The 17,206-nt window shown below is 37.3% G+C and overlaps 1 protein-coding gene across 3 annotated transcripts in view; it reads right to left on the bottom strand.

The window, feature by feature from the left end:
* The window catches only part of LOC120776927 (homeodomain-interacting protein kinase 2), an 82,529-nt gene extending 70,655 nt beyond the window's left edge, over positions 1 to 11,874 (bottom strand). For all 3 annotated transcript variants that reach the window (XM_040107999.1, XM_040108000.1, XM_040108001.1), the window contains exon 1: positions 11,037 to 11,874. In XM_040107999.1, the coding sequence (XP_039963933.1) occupies positions 11,037 to 11,850 (814 nt within the window). In that variant the 5' untranslated portion in view covers positions 11,851 to 11,874. The remainder of the gene's footprint in view (positions 1 to 11,036) is intronic.
* Positions 11,875 to 17,206: the final 5,332 nt, after the last annotated feature.

The following is a 17,206-nucleotide window of genomic DNA, read 5'->3' as shown; positions in this document are numbered from 1 at the left end:
AAAGGTGCGGCGGCAAGACAACGAGTACACAGTGTTGCCATACACAGCAATGAGATACATAACTATGTACATATGTATCTATGCGCTATTTTTGTCGCTTTATGTTTTTTTTATTTCTTTTTCAGTTTTCTTTGACGTAAGCTTTCAAATAAACCTACCACATTCAGTCAAATAAGTGCTGGTATAGATTTCCGTTGATTGACAGTCATTCAAATGCGGAAGGAAATATAAAAAACAATACAAAGGCAATTAAATCTAATACCATGTTCAGACCGAAAATTTAAAAGATTAGATTATATTTATGCATTTCATAACCCAACAGTGTTCTCACTGCCGTTAGAAAGATCAAAAAACAGCTGTTATTGTCATTCAAGAATTCACATCGCTTAATATTTATCAAAAGAAAAGATTGTCATATAGTATTTTGAAATAAAAAGACGGTTTTTTTTAATATTTTCCATATAATAGAAATAATGGATGCATTTTTTCATTTGTTAAGTCGATTTTCAGATGAAATTAGATTCATTGCTTTAAAAAAAAATTTGTTTGTTTACATTTTTTTCCCTTTGTAGTGTCTAAATCAGCTGTGATAATGTAACAGATTTCCAGTGCTGACAAGTAGATTGCGCAAAATCAGAGTCGCACAGAGAGATTTAGCGTGGATCAGTTTCAAATCATTTCAATGAAGTGATTTGGAACTATCACTTTTGTATGGCGAAATCTTGATAAATTTTTAAGATTAATGGGATAATCCATTCAACAGCCGAAATCGTGTGATTAAGTGTCGGTCTGGACATGGTATAAGTCAGATTTCGAGACGTGAACAATTGGCGACAACTGAAAACGGAGAAGAACGCTCAACTTCGAAATATTGTAGAAAACTACCGTAAGCGCCAATAAAAATTAGAAAATCGTTAAATATTGATCTTTATAAAAAAAATGTCCATAAAGTTTTTTGTTTTGTTATTGAAAACTACTCGTTTTAAGTCACTCACTAACAAAAAGTAATGTAGTAAAAAAGTAATACAGTTAAATGTCATATGGAAAACAAATTGCCAATAGAACAGTGCTAACAGTGCTAACAACACGAGCACAAGATTATTGTCAACGAGGTGTTAATATTAAAACACTAAAATCGATAATTTGTGAGTGACCCATAACTTACACGACACAGTGTAAATGTGTGTTACGTGCTACGTGATCACTTACAGATATTTTTTATTTTTATTTTTTTGTTTTTTTAACTCAACTTTTTCTGCCATACATAATTAATATGCCCACGAATCGTATTCAGTGTAGCCATCCAGGTGTATGGCAACCTTGGCGCAATCATAAACACGAAGAATTTGACAAAACTGCGTGGAGGTTGCTATTAATACTAGTCTACACAGTATATATGTATGTATGTATGTCTACATGAACATAATTAGATCTATGCTTAGTTATTGTTACATATTTACAAATATACTTCTACAGTTTGGATTTGTAATTCTTGACTTGTCAGTATATTTAATTATTAATTACCAGCCATCTCAGTTCGTATATATTTTATAAAAACTCCGACTAATGTTGCATAGGTGCTGGGTACTAAGTGGCACCTAACTCAAAAACAAAAAAAATAGACTCTGTGGAGCATTTATTGTTATAAGTACATACATAATTAGTTCTTTACGAAAGATCCATTCTCTTATGAAAAAGGCACACTCAGGTAACAAAGCTTAGAAAAAGCAACAACGCCAACTTCAAGTTCAGCGAGCTTGGTTTCAATCATAAGCTATCTTCGATTCGCCATTTCCTTGCTCGCTTCAGCTTTCTTATCAAAAAAAAAGTATATGTAAAAGCAACAACAAAGTTATCGAGTTGAATTCGTATAAGCGAGAATACTTCATTAAAATAGTATAACCGGTATCTTCAGTGATACCAGATTTTGTTTTGTAATCACACCACAAAATAACCTCAGATACGGATACAGATAGAGCGGTATTATTATTTTTGGGCCTTGTTCGAGACCTTCCAATGGTAAAGGGGGTTTCTACATTAATTTTAAGGGTAAAAGGGAACAGAAAATGCAAAAAAAAATTGAAAAATATTACCCTACTGACCCCTAAATGGGAAAGCTGAGAAACACTCCTATCTATTTTTTTGTAATAAAGCTTTGGATTTCTGCTTGGCGAACTTCCAAAATCGCTCTCCTTGGATTAATGGTCATGCACTGAGACCTTGGTGACCAACTATTTCCCTGTTTGGAGACCTCATAGGTCGCTTGAATATTATCCACGAAACTATCTTGTTTTTTTTTTAATAGAACTATCGAACGAAACTAAACTATCTTTTTTTTGTTGAATAGATATTACTATATGGAGCTATTTGAAACTCGGCAATCAATATTTGAATCAAATTTGTGGTTTTTTGACAATAAAGCCCTCTAGACAAGAATGGAGAAGAGGTTTTTAGGGCAGGAGAATACTATCTACACTATACAAACGGGTTTAAAATGAACTGCGAAGTAGGAACGAGGGTATACTCCGAAGATCTTGATATCTCTCTCTGCGTTTCGGTCTACCAAACTCAGCTGGCATCATTCAAGTGGAAGTACTAGGCATAGAGAAGGCATGTGGAGTTCTACTGAATAACAACGGGAAGATACAGCGGCAACCGCAAACACAGATGGCCAAGTGGTAATGCTAACCTTATCATCACCAATGATAAACTCCAGCGTGGTCAACAAATGTAGGAAGGCTTTAAGCTCACTGTCAGGTCAACTACACTTGTTCTTAATTTGGAGCGAAGACAATACTAGCGGACACCGAGAAAGAGCAGTATGTAGTTAAATATGCAATTTGAACTAACAGTTGAGAACTAATAGAAATCTGGAACCAAATGCCACATAGCGAAATAGATATGACCAAAATATAACAAGACAAAAACTAATGACTTATTATGGGCCATTTCGAAAAGACGTGTTCAAAATGGGAATGTTCGATAGCAACATTTGCCGCAGTTGCAAACTCGAAGGGAATAAGGAAACGTTTGTACACTTCCTCTTCGAGTGCCCATCTTTATCACAACCCAGATATAGAACTCTCGGATTTCATCAGGTACTATCTCTATCTACAAAAAGCTTAACAGAGATAAGTAGATAATTTCATTGAGGGCATCAAATGGTTTGAACACGACAATGAAATAAGATAACAATATGTAAAGGTCTTACGAATAGTGCATCGAAATGACGGATTGAACTTAAGGTTTAAATTTGGAAATTTGATACGAATATTTTCCCATGGGAAATAGCCTTCTAAATGGTAACGTAGATTCTGATCGTCATTTAAAGACGCTGCAACAGCACCGTTTCGCCATTAAACTTCCCAGTAAAAACTGGTTGCATCAAGAATATTTCCGTTAATCTTTTTGATGACCAAACGTTTTTTCTGGCAAGCTCTGTGGGAAATCATCAGACGTAGTAAGACGGCATCACCGAAAAGTATATCGTTACCGTTTAAGTCTTAATTTGTTCTGTGTATTACTTCCAGTGATGAGTTTTGATGTCTTTCTCTCTCTTACTTTTTTTTTGAATCTGAACAACTTCCATACATTTGTTTAGAAATACACATAAATATTTTTTGTTTTGACTATTTGAACTATTTTATCTTTTAAGTTGTGCCAAACTAAGCACAGTGAGCTAAATTTTACTAAAATTGGTTCAGTTGCGTAGGAGTTTACACCAGACAAAAATAGGTATACATATGATTTAATTCGCACACAAGCCTGCAATCATGAACCAATAGTACGTTATACTAATATTCAAACAAAAATCTTAAATATGTAATTTGTAGATAAATTTTAGATATTTTTTATGCCTATCGGATACGCGTAAACAAGCAGTAGTGGTCGAATTACGATGAGTCATCGAAAACGGTGGCCAAGTCATCATTGAAGTCATCATTGTCGGTTTTCTATGTGATTGATGGGATTGGTGGGAAATCATTTAGTATGGCCTCCACCCCTTCAGCCGAACTCTTGACTCGGATCTGTACTATCAACATTTGGGACGTCGGAATTAAGCAATCGCACAGTAGAGTTAATTTTTGGTCAATAGGAGAGAAATTGTACTCCGCCAGGACAACGCTAGGTCGCATACATCTATAGTGACTAGCCAGAAGCTTTGAGAGCTTGGTTGGAATATTTTTAAGCTTTCACCTTACAGTTTGGACCTAGCATTACTTGATAACTAACTGTTCCTGCCTATGTCAAATGAATTTGATGTTGAAAAATTCGTCCCAAGCGAAGCTTATGAACATCGTCTTTCTATGAGAGTGGCATATAACATGATTTTTATCTGATGTCCTACATCTTCTGGGATTATGAGTCCATATAGAGTACCTTACCCAAACAAGCATTGTTTGAAACCTTTCAGGTCCTCAATAGCAAAGTCGGTTATCTCATTATTAAAGCAGAATAATTGCATTCTTGCCAGTTTGCGTTGCTTGCGACTGCTGTCGCCGCCAATTGCACTCTTACCGCTGCTGAACGCTGTGGAAATCATTTATTTTTAGCGCGTTCTGCTTAAAACTGCAACGTTGGAGAAGAAAGCTTGTGAGAATTAAATATTAAATATAAATATGTGCTGACATACATACACACATGACATATGTATGTATGAATACCTCTATATACATATTCGCCAGGCATGAAAGCGGCCACAAACGTTGATGTGCATATGAGTGGCGCAAATAATCGACATTGTTGCTTTTATTGCAGTGTTTTTTGTTGTTCTTGCACTTATTGTCGCGGTTGATAATATGCAGAGGTAGTACGTAGACTTTCTTTTTTGCGGACTGCGTTGCAATTGTTGTCAACGCTGGGTGCCATTTCCATCATTTCAGCCTTTTGCATTGCATTATTGTGCTGATTCGTCTTATACGAGTCGTGTGTGAGCATGTGAGTATATTCTGAGCGCGAAGGTAGCAAACAGAGTACAATGAGAGACAAAACAACAACAGCGATAGTGCACAATTGTCGGAACGTCTATGGGATAGAGTGTTTTCTCGGTTTTATCTCTACGCCATTTGGCATCTGTAGAAGTTTTCTACATTTGTTTTTGCCTCTATCTTCTTTCTTGATCTTTTCAACGCTTCGTTTTTGTTTTTGCTTATGAGGCTAAAGATTTATGGGAGAAAGTACAGTAAAAGGGCGCTGACGTGGGCATAGCACAGCACATCATGGTTAGGTAAAGCAAGAAATGCATTTTTTCGTATTTTATAACCTCACTAATACGCAAGTATGTGTGCATATGTACATATATAATAATGGTATGAACGTTTCATGCGAACATATTCTTGCTTATATACAGAACTATCGTTAATAGTCTATCTTCATCTCTCTTCTATCTATTTATTAATATTCCAAAGTACTAAAATGTTTTCCAGTTTTATTTTACATTTTAAATCACGCGAAAACAAAGGAAAAAGAGATAAGCCAAACATGATTTCAGCTGAAAGCAAAAAGATTTAAAAGTATTATGTCTGGATAAAACAGAACGCTGTTTCTCATTGGTTTCTAAAGTAATATTCATTACAATAACAAAAAAGTCTCTCGCTAATTCCAATTACTTTGTTATCTTGAAAATGTGAAAAATTAAATATACATATGTATGTAAGTATGATCTCCATAAAATGAGAGAAATCACGAAGCAATTAGCAATATATGACAAAGTGAAACACGTTGACTGGAAAATTAAATTCGTTTCTTTATCGGAATCGAGTATATATATCCGGATATATAACGGGTACTCCAAGAAGAGAATGAATTTTTCAATAACCTTTTTATGACAGATCACGTGTGAGTTAGTATGTCAAGTTGTCATGTTATTTTTGGTAAGTGCTGTTTGGCATTTCATTATGGAAAAACATACGATTGAACAACGTTTGTTCAACTTTACTACGAAAATTCACGTCTTGTAAAGAATGTTTTTGTCGCGATTTGCTCAACTTGTGGAGAGTCGATTCGATCTCATTCGCAGCAACTTGGACTGACGCGTGGAACAACTCAGCGCATTTTACGTCGAGATCTTAAATTGAAAGCGTACAAAATACAGCTTGTGCAAAAGCTGAAGCCGCTCCGCCATTCCAAGCGAGATCGCTTCGCTCTGTGGGCTCCTGAAAAGTCCCAAGAAGATCCGACGTTTTTGTTGCAAATTTTGTTCAGCGATTTCTTTTCATTTCTGGCTGAATGCGTATGTAAACAAGCCAAATCTTCGGACTTGGGACGAAGAGCAACTTAAAGAGATTTGTGATCTCGGCGACACGCAGTGGGATTTCGGCGGAAAAAATAGGATTTTTCCACTTTCCAATTTCAAAACTTTAATGATTTTGTTATGTAAAGAAATATTTGGATAAGAAAAATTCAACAAGGTTTTTTATAAAAAGTGAAATTTTATAATTAAAAAACTAACAGAAGTCGACGGAAAGTTATTCAATAAAATCAGATTAAAATTATTGTCCAAATAAAGCATTTTTTTTGTGTGTAAGTTTATAGCTATTGCTTTTCTTTTATTTTTTAGTGAAAATATAGCACCTATTATTACCGTCCCTTTTAGTAACACCGATTTTAATTTCCACAAATGCTGATGTCTTCAACAGACTTCTTATAACTTCGGATCCTTACATAAGTAGCTTAAGGCGTCATTCGAACAAAATTTCCTTAGAACTAGATCCCATTGTTAAAGATGTGGTGCTTGCATAATATTACAAATAAAAACTAACACAATTTTTCGCCTGTTACATATTCAATTAAAACATTGCATATTATATTAGATTTTTATCAAGGTAAATGTATAAATAACGTCACTTTGCGTTTAAGTTTAATTTTTTTTCATCAGGAGAACTCAATTAAGAAGTGTCCCGAATTTCAAGTCCCTAGGTCCAAAAATAAAAATTTTGGCAATTGCAGTTATATGGGAGGTGGGTGTGGCAGTGGGCGGTTTTCCAAGATTTTTTCAAAATTTCTTAATTTAGTCCAGAGAAGTGTTTCTGCAAAGTTTCATTGTTGTACGACCACTCCTTCTATTTTTTACCAAGAAATGTATGGAGCGGTGCCACTGTGCGACATTTGGTTTCAACAAGATGGCGCCACTTCCCACACATAACATCCAAACAATGGATTTATTGAAAGAACACTTCAGTGAGCACTTCATTTCAGGACTTGGGTCGGTCAATTGTCAACCTAGATCGTGTGATATCACACCGTTTGACTTTTTCCTGTGGGGATATGTAAAAACTAAAATCTATGCGGACAATTCCGATTCGATTCAGGCCTTGGAGCAAAACATCACGCGTGTCATTAGCCAGTTAAATGATTACATGAGAGACCAAAAAGTGTTTTTAGAGAGAGAAATACTTTTGTAAGACACTGTATCTGCCTATGTATGTAAGTACACCTATGTATATACTATATATCCCACAAATATACAAATTTATGCTTTATGCATATAAAAAGTCATTAAAAGGCCTTTACAAATCAATAACCAAAAGTGTTGTTATAAAAGTTTTTACCGCTTTTTAGTCAGACTTGTTTAAATTTCGATTTCGGACTGTCCGATTTCATCGACGACGCTTGATGAACTCCAAAACCGGCTCTTTATAAAAAGAAGCTAAAAGTTAAGCAACTTGACGGCTTGTAAAAAATTACTCAACTTCTGAAGCAATAAACCTTTTCATTTGTGAAAAAAAAAATACAAAAAACAAAAACAAAATTATTAAACAGAATAAGAAATTAAACAAAAATTAAGAAATATATAAGAAGAGGGAATAAAGTAAAAACTATGAAACGAGCACTCAAGTAACTGCCAAGTAAACAAAACGCTTTCAAACGCCACGCTGGGTCGATCATAATGCACAAAAACAAAAACTACACATGAATATGGCAAGCGGTACCTTCCACTAAAGTAAGCACCACAATGAGCCAGCCACAAAAAAAAAAAAATTAAGAAATATCAAAAAAAAAAAACAAAAAAAGGTAAATAAATAAAAGCCGACGATTACTGGCTTCGTGGCGTCAACACATAAGCACATAAGGGTAAGCACACTTATTTTGAAAGCATGCTTTCGTGAAAACAAGCAAATGAAATCCAGAACGAACCGCGTGGAGCTGCTTAACACCCTGCATTTGGCAGACGCTGAATTCAAAGGGGGCAAAGAGAACTGATTATTGTATGAACGAGCTCATTGTCGGACGGTGTACGCAAACGAATGGCGAAAATAAAGTTGGGGACGAAAAGTGAAAAAACAAATTATTATTATAACTAAGGCGCAATAAACAAAACACACGCCGACACAGGCGAAATATAAGATCAAAATAAGTGCTAAAAAAAAATAAAAATGTAAGTATTGTACACACATAAATATGTACATATGTGTGTATTCACGGTAATAATAAGCGAAAATTGTTTTGATATGGCGTGGAATGGAGATAGCAAAAAACGAGCCGGCGTCTCGCTGAAAAGTCAGACCAATAAAAAATATGAATATTAAATCATATATGTATGTACATACATTCATATAAATTTTCATTGCGCTCTATTACTTTGCTATTGGCTTTTCGTATTATCAAAGTGGCATATGTGCGAACGAAACTGATAACTACAACACTGTTATCGACAGTAAACAATATACATATGTATGTTTGCATGTACATATGTATGTGGTTGCAATGAATTTTGTTTTCAGAATTTTGAAATTTTATCAGAATTAAATGCAAAACAACTTAGGGTTGAGCGTTGCCAGTTCAAAAGAGAGTTCTACGCCTGCATGCCCACGTGATCGTCTCCATATGCAATCGCCGCTTATCACCTATTGCAAGCTAGTAAACACTACAGTGAAAACTTTTCATCGCAAACAAGTTTTATATATTACATTGTGTTTCCCAAAATTAGCTCAAAATTTAAATTTGCCGCCATTTATGTAGTAAAGTGTTGGCAACCCTAAAAAAAAGGAAGGAAGGGCTAAGCTCGGCTGCAATCGAACATTTTATGCTCTTGTAACATGCAGGAATCAAAGCCTGGGAAATACCTTAAGACCAAAAACGTCAAACAGAGTATAAGAATCCAATTTTATATATACTTATACTATATCGAAGCGTTCGGTCGGTTTCCGAGATACAATGTGATCCTTCAGAATCTTGGAAAAGAACTTCGGTGATAATTTTTTGTCTCGAGCAAGTGTTTTTGATTGGTAAAATTATTGAAAGAGGGTCGAGAACGCGTTGACGACGATCCACATCCAGGAGGATCATCCACATCAACCGATGATCAACACGTGCTTGAGAATCGACGATTAACAGTCAGAGATCTTACTGGCATTGTTAGAATATCTGAAGAATCAGTGAAAATCATTTTGACAGATCATATGGACCTAAAGAAAGCACTATTGGTTCCGAAATCAATTTTTTTTTTTTCAAAAAACAGCTTTGCGTTTACGTCGGTAAACAATGCTTCCCGACTACCAGGATGTCATGGAACGTATTATTACTGGCGATGAGACTTGGATATATGCTTACGACCCGGAAGCAGATAATCAATCGGCCGAAAGTCGTGGCAAAGGTGAGCCGAAGTCGAAAAAGCCACGTCAAAGCCGGTCAAAAATTATGTTTATATCACAGTTTTCTTCGATTAATGAGGTGTGGTGCTCTCCGAATTCCTTACGACCGGCCAAACTGTCATTAAGGAAAACTAGTTACATAAGTGTTATGCGTCGTTTGCCTGAAGCTATTCGTAGAAAAAGAACGGCAACGACAATGAACTTGCTGTTGTTGTTCTAACGGTTGTCGAATCTCCGTTAGGATGGTAAGGATTATCTAGGTTGTCGTCGACGTTATCTAACGGGAGGACCAAGAAACGTGCTGTTTCGACGGGGTCGGACCAAAGGTAAAAGGGTGTAAGATGATTGGAGTTGGAGGGGCATGCAAATAGGTGGCCAGTGTCATACGGAGATTCATTGCACGCAGGACATATGTTGGATATGTCGAGGTCTATTCCAGATAAGTAGGAGTTTAACCTGCTACAATATCCAATACGAAGCTGTGCAAGGGTCACTCACGTTTCTCGCGGCTGGATTTGACTTTTTCTAATAAATTATGAACATAACTCCGGTGTTGGGCGGTTTTAACAAATTCAACAGCGTACTATGTTTGAGAATTTATCAAAATTTTTCTATTCAGAGACGTAACTAACAAAAAGCTCTTTTTTTTAATAAATTGTCCTGATGTCAAATGCTCTTGACAGTGCTGCGCTTCAAACTTTGTATTTTATCAAGATTGCCACAGCATAACTCAAAGCTTTTTATTTGATAAAAATCTTGATAAATTTTCAATATTTTTTTTTCGATTTGTCAAGTGCACAGAATATACGCTTAAAGAGTATTTATATTTTTGCAAAGGGGAAATCAACAACCAGCCGATATAAAGGGCAAAAAGAGCTAGTATTTCAGCTTAATTTATTAGATCCCATGTATAAAGTAAACATAAATCAGAATTAATAAAAATATGTTAATTTATGTTTAATAAGTACGACACATTTGTAAGAAATTCCAAGGCTTAAGTTGAACGGAATCAGAGCGATTTGTTCGGAGTTAAGTTGACCAAGCCCTCTGCCCGTCAGTAAAGGGCGAGTGTTCAGTGCAAAAATGCAATGTTGACAGACAGGTTTTGTTGTATTTTCGATCATACATATAAGTACATACATACATATGTACGAATATAATTAATTACTTTTTTTTTGTAATTATCGGAATTTCAAATTACTTTCATTGTATTTGTCGCTTATTACATACATACATACATCTTTCACTGCCGAACCGGGTGAGATGTGACTGTGTTGGGGCACGTGTGCGCCCGAATGTCTCAGCGAACTTTAATTTATCAAAGTGTTAATTGTTCTAGTTGCATATTTAAATATTTACGCTTATTTTACGCCACTCCTGTTGACTTAGTTGGCGAATTTAACTTGATTATAGATAGCTACATTCTATTACTTTGTCACTCACCTGTTTCACGCTTGCGTTTGCTCGATATTTTCTGCTGCAACGGCTGTCTTTGCTGCTGCTGCTGATTACTATGCTGGTATTTGCTCGACGCGACGGAGGAGGGATAACGTAACGTGGACGTTTGCTGACGCTTCGTCGATGTAACTACACTTATCTCGTTATTAGTGGCAAGTTTACTGGTATTATTATTACTGTTGTTGTTGTTGCTGCTGCTGGTGATGACACAGTTATCACCGTTGGTCTCTTTTAGCGGTTGTCGCTGTTCCAGCGGTTGCTCGCAATTGCTATCGTCAATATAAATTACACTCTGCGCCAAATTATTATCACCGTTTATATCGTCGTCGCTACTATCTACTATAGCTTCGGCGATGACTGTACCCGCACGCTTGTGCAGATGCTTGTGCTGTTGATTTTGTTGTTGTTCAGCGTCCTCAAAATCGCACGGCGAGTGCTTTATATGCGCCGCGACGAATGGGTAGACAATTGTCGACGTGGCAGCGGCAGAATTCTCTTGTTGCTGTCGATCCAGCTGCTCTGGTTCGGACTGTTTGTCGTGATAACGCTGATGCTGTTGACGAGTCTGTTGTGATTGTAGTTGTTCTCTTTGATACGTACGCGGCGTTTGATGATTGCGTTGTTGTTGTTGTTGCAGTGCCTGCTCTTGTTGCTGCTGAGGCTCGTCTTGTTCTGCTGCCCGCAGTTGGTCCTGTTGCAGCTGTTGCTGCTCGTATTGAAGTACGTGCCGTTGTTCGCCCTCGTACACGGGGCGACTGGAGTAGTCGAAATTGGACGCGTTCACAAGCGACGTTTTCATTTGTATACGCTAACCGATGCAATGCAAAAATTCCTTTGCAAACTTAATGCAATACAATAAAATCGCCGCCGCGTCGCTTCGTCGTTATTGATTTTAAAAGTGTGGTCGAGCGCGTCCTATCGCGGTCGTATGTATTGTAACAATTTGTTGTTGTTGTTGCCGTTGTCGAATTAAATTTCGACAAATGTCCTCGACGGTGATTTGCACGCTTCACACTCGCTGCCAAAGGTGCAATTGTTGCTGGTGCTGCTGCGGTTTCTCTACGCGCACATGTGTTGTTGTCAGCGGTCGTTGTATGTACGTCGATTTGTAACGTTGCGGCAGCAACAGTTTCACGCGTCATTCGTATTCTTTACGTTTATGTATTTTTTAGCGCTATCGGCAATTCTCTTTTTTTCATATATTTGCTCGATTATATTTTGCGATTTTTGTTTTTTTGAATAATTTTGAACTCCGTTGATGTTTTTTCAACTTTTTTGTTGGAAATTTCAACGTTGCTGATGTTGAAATTTTTATTTATATTTTTTTAATATAATTTTACTTCGTTATTTATTCATTTTCTTTGTTATTAAATCTGATTTTGACTTACAATTAAAATAATTTAAAAACTTTTCTGTTGTCGTTTTAATCTAATAGATAAAGGGTTTTGCGTTAAGATACATTTTCATTTGGATTACTACTAATAGCTCAATATTAGTAAGTTTTCATATATATTTACATATATGTATTTACAACATTATTATGATAAATATTTTTTTTTTGTTTACTTCTTTAACACTAAATTGAAACCAAAGCCGAAGAACAACTGCAAAGAAAAAAATATGACATTAGTATTATGAAATATTAAAAAAATCAACAAAATTGATATTTTATTTTTAAACTAAGATAAACTTTTATAAATTAATTATTTAATAATAACTGGTAAGTGTCTGATGCAATATTATTGCTTTTCATCTGAATCACACTGTACATGGTAAATTTTTCATCAAATAAGTAAACAAAACAAGGTAATTCACAAAATATAATTCTACTTAAAGTTTTTGCTTTGTAACTCTCGTGGAAGTGCATAAATCGCAATAAAATTGAGGCAGACATTATGAGAATGCACACAAGCTTAATTTGTTTATGTGTAAATTCTGTTTTTAATTCCATTTTGCTTCCACCTGTTTTGCCCACCCGCCAGACTCATGAAATGTACTTATGGTAATTATAATATCTGAACGTGAATGCAAAATTGTGATTAACCTTTAAAATATTTTTAAAACACATTTTTCGTTGAATTGAAAAAATATATATACATATGTATGTATGTATATAAATTTTAAATGTAACATGTAGTAAACACGTTTGGATGTGTTAATTCAATATAAAAATTCAGACAGAAAATTTCATCAATATTATATAGAATTATTAGGTAATGCATTTCTTCGTTCAAGCCTCTTTTTGGTTGGATAATACCTATTTTCATTTCACAGGTTAATTTTTGTACTCTTGCAACATGGTATCACGCTGGATTCTACTCTGCGGTGGAAGCAGCATGTTGATTAGGTCAAAGCTACGAAGGCATTTATGGTGTGCAATCGGCTTGCTGGTACATCCTGGTGTTACCAGTCAAGGATTGTGAGATGGTTGTACACCATGATCGTGGGCTCTAAAGCATCGCAGACTTCAGTAGGACTTCAACTATGGAAGCTGAAACGACTCGTCTGCGTGTGCGATGTAAGGTAATCTCTTCCCAACGCATGAAGGACCTAAGTTGCAAAATACCACTGGCTCTTCTCCATAGGGATAGCATTATCAAAATGGTTTACCTAACTAGGTTAAAGTCAGCAATAAGGCCGAATTGAACGATTCCGCTCTTGAGCTACTGCTTAAGGACAGTACAATCTAGTTTTATAACGACGGCTCGAAAACCGCAAACGTCGGAGGGAATTAGCGCAGGGGTCGCAGGACCAAGCACAAAACTCTCTATACCTATGGGTAGTTATTCGAGCATATTTCATGCAGAGGTCTTTGCAATAAGACGGTGCGTAGGGATAAACCTCAAAGAAAACTATCGCAACGAACGTAAAGTCATACTCAAAGACAGTTAAGCGGCACTCAAAGCGATTTAAGAGTATAAGATCAAATTGCTTGCGTGTTCTGCAGGAGGTAGTAACCTTTCATTGCGGTTGGTTTCCGTACCACAAAGGGGCTGTTCCACAGTGATGAAACAGTGTGAGGGGAGAAGCATTGGCAACAACTCCTAGGCATGGTCAAAAGGTTTAAATATGTTATCAATTTTTCAAGGGAAAATCTTGAAGCTTTCTACACTGGCCATTGTAAGTTCAAGAAGCACTTATTTAACATGGTCCTAGCTTCTTGTGCGAATTGCCGCGACTTCTGCGACTTGGAGTCTGAACCAGAACCTGCTAATTGACTTCACAGGAGTCCCTTGGATCCATGTTTCCATTAGGGATCACATCGCCTCAATAACACCTAGGAATATATTTAAATTTATAAATTTGCTGGGGCTAGTTGAGACGTTGTGACTTAGGAGAGGGCACAAGAGACCCCAGACCACGATGCAATCCTCATTTAGTTATCTAATCTAATCTCTCCAACGTTCCCTTGTGGGTGTTACAAACACAGAGTATACTATGAAAGCACGTAAAAACGCTATTGAGCTATATTCAGCTAACTATAAAGCATGTGTCAATACTAAGCAACTTACTCGACTTTAAGCCGCTGAAAGTTCTAAACTGATTTCCGCTTATTTATGTTTTCATGTTTTTCAGTTTTGCTTGCTCCCAAAACCGCACTGAGTTACTACAACTTTCTACTTCAACTTCTTTCCATTTGATTTTCTTACTTACTTGTGACTTCTGCTGTCAACAGCAGAATTTTTATTGTACTTTTCGGCCAAATAAACACGAAAAGAAACTACGAAAAACAAAACAGACACACGCACACACTAATAATAAAAATAAGTTCAGACAAAACCCAAAAAGGCAAGGCTTTGACTAAATGTGTGTGTGGCGAGACGTAGTCGGTAGCCAGTAACGCGTGGAGAAAACTTTGGTATAAATGCATGAGGAAACAAAAAAAAATAAATGTGACGTGCGAATTAAGAAAAGAGGAGAGCAACAAAGCAAAGCAAGGCCAAAAAAAGTTGAGAAGAGAAAAGATTTCATAAAAGCCGGTTTGTTTGGCTCAGGCGCGCTTGTTGTTCGGCTTGCCACCGCTGCTGTTGCTAGAAAGGTGGGTAGTTATACATATGTACTTGCATACATACATATACGTACATATGTATGTGTGCATATGTAGGTTGATGGTCTGGATTGCCGGCTGGCTGGTTGACTGTTTGCTGGCTTAGTGAGGGGATACGGCGTTTTCTGGGCACTTCAGCTGCCGCTGAGAGGGCTCAGTATGCGAACGAGCTTTATTATTATTACTATGCTCGTCGCTGCCATTCAAGCGCTGACGTAGACGCAGGTGCGCGGAGTATGGAGTCACGGCGGCTGCAAAGTCGAAAGGCGCTCACCAAAGCGCATGTATGTAGGCAGACTATGCGTATGTAATACACTGGGAGAAACATATCTACACTTGAGACCAAAATAACGTGTAGCTTTGTGGAGCAGAAACCAGAAACTACGCAGCACCACGATACGGTTTGGTTATACTACATATGTGCTAATGGATGTATGTATGTATGCAACTCTCTTAACACATTTCTATGTACATATGTACGGATGTATGTATGTGGCCAAAGATGACGGCGATAGTGTCGGCAGTGTGGGTCTTTTGGGCGAGTCAACCTAACCTGCCGCTGCCTGTCTGCCCGCCTGCTGCTGCTCGATGGCTGTATTAGGTTTTGTTTGTGTTTATTTTTATCTTCCTTATTTTGTTCGTTGTCGCATTAACACAATTTTCTCTGCTTGTCACCGAAGCCCCGAACGTTGTGGCGCAGTTTTGTGAAGAAAAATAACTTTATAGCTTTGGCAGATGTCTACACACAAGAAATCGAAAATTTTCCACAATTTTATTGCATACAATATAGAATTTATTCGTTTTTTTGCAAAACCGCACAGCAAATGTTTGCAATTAAAAAATGTACACTATTTAATTTGGTTTGGTCACGCGCACACACATTTACATATAAGTACATATACATATGTATATACACTCACACACCTTTTAACACTGTTGTTTCCAAAGCTGCGACGCACAAAAGCCTCAAGCTGCTAGCTTGCCGCTGGTGTTGATGAAAGGTGCGGCAGCTGGTACTATTGGCCAAATACACTAACACCGAAATTGCTACACTTAATTGTTTCACAGCTTGATTATTAGTTGGTTGCTACTAGCTGACTAACTGGCTTTGTGGCTGGTTGGGCTGCTGGTTGATTGGCTTGACTTTCTTCAAGCACCGAACGGGCCACTTTTCAACCGCGAACTAACTAGAGTGTCCGCATTCGTCGATGTTGTGATTCACTCTGAATCATGTCGCTGGCCAGCGAGCAGCAACTACCACTAACTAACTGTCTGCGAGCTAACTGCTGCATACCATTGCGCCAGTCCAGTTAGACAAGCAGACAAAACCACCCAGAAGACGAGTGCAGAGCGCCAACAAAAACAGGAAAAAGGATGTTTGTGTACTAACAACAACAATACGTACGATGCCTAAAAAATTTCCCTCGAAATTCCGTTTTCGCCCAATTGGACATCAATGAAGGTGACAACACCGCTGCGCCCAACATACCGCCGACTGAAATTGTCTCTGTGGCTCACTTGCGGAAAATCTTCTTCGGCGCTTACTCTCTCAACGTATTTCTCTCGATGCCAAACTGCGACTTCTCTTTGGTAAAAGAGTTGCTCTTGCCATAGCGCATGCACGTTGCACACCTTGCTGCCCATGTAACGTGTTAGCTGCCGCTATTACTGGAGCTACTGCGGGCACGCTCCCTGTGTGAGGTGCAAGCACACCATGTTGCCCCCAATATCTCGTATTTCATAAGCATTGTTATTTTAGTTGCGAACATTGTGCGCTGTTGCTACTAGCAGTGCTTTCTATTCCTAGAATGTCACCCTCTCATATTACTGGTAAAAAAAGGAATTTGTTAGGCGCGTAGGCGACTGCGACTAGGTGCAGTCGGTGGTAGAAGGCCAGTCAAAATAACTATTTCGCTTTCTGAGGACACAACAAAGACACGTATACCAAGAAGCATCCTTTAAGGACGCAGCAAATATATTTGGATGTGGTACACTTCTTTTGACCTCTCTCATTCACTCACTTTTCGTTGCGCTCACTTTCTCTCTGAGTTTTGAACTACGTACGAATTACCACCGGAATTTTACAGTTCTAGGAGCAGAGGGCTAG

This window comes from Bactrocera tryoni, chromosome 5, assembly GCF_016617805.1.
Source record: "Bactrocera tryoni isolate S06 chromosome 5, CSIRO_BtryS06_freeze2, whole genome shotgun sequence".
NCBI lineage: Eukaryota > Metazoa > Arthropoda > Insecta > Diptera > Tephritidae > Bactrocera > Bactrocera tryoni.
Note: the sequence above shows the minus strand (reverse complement) of the source record. Positions and strands in the feature narration are given on the sequence as shown.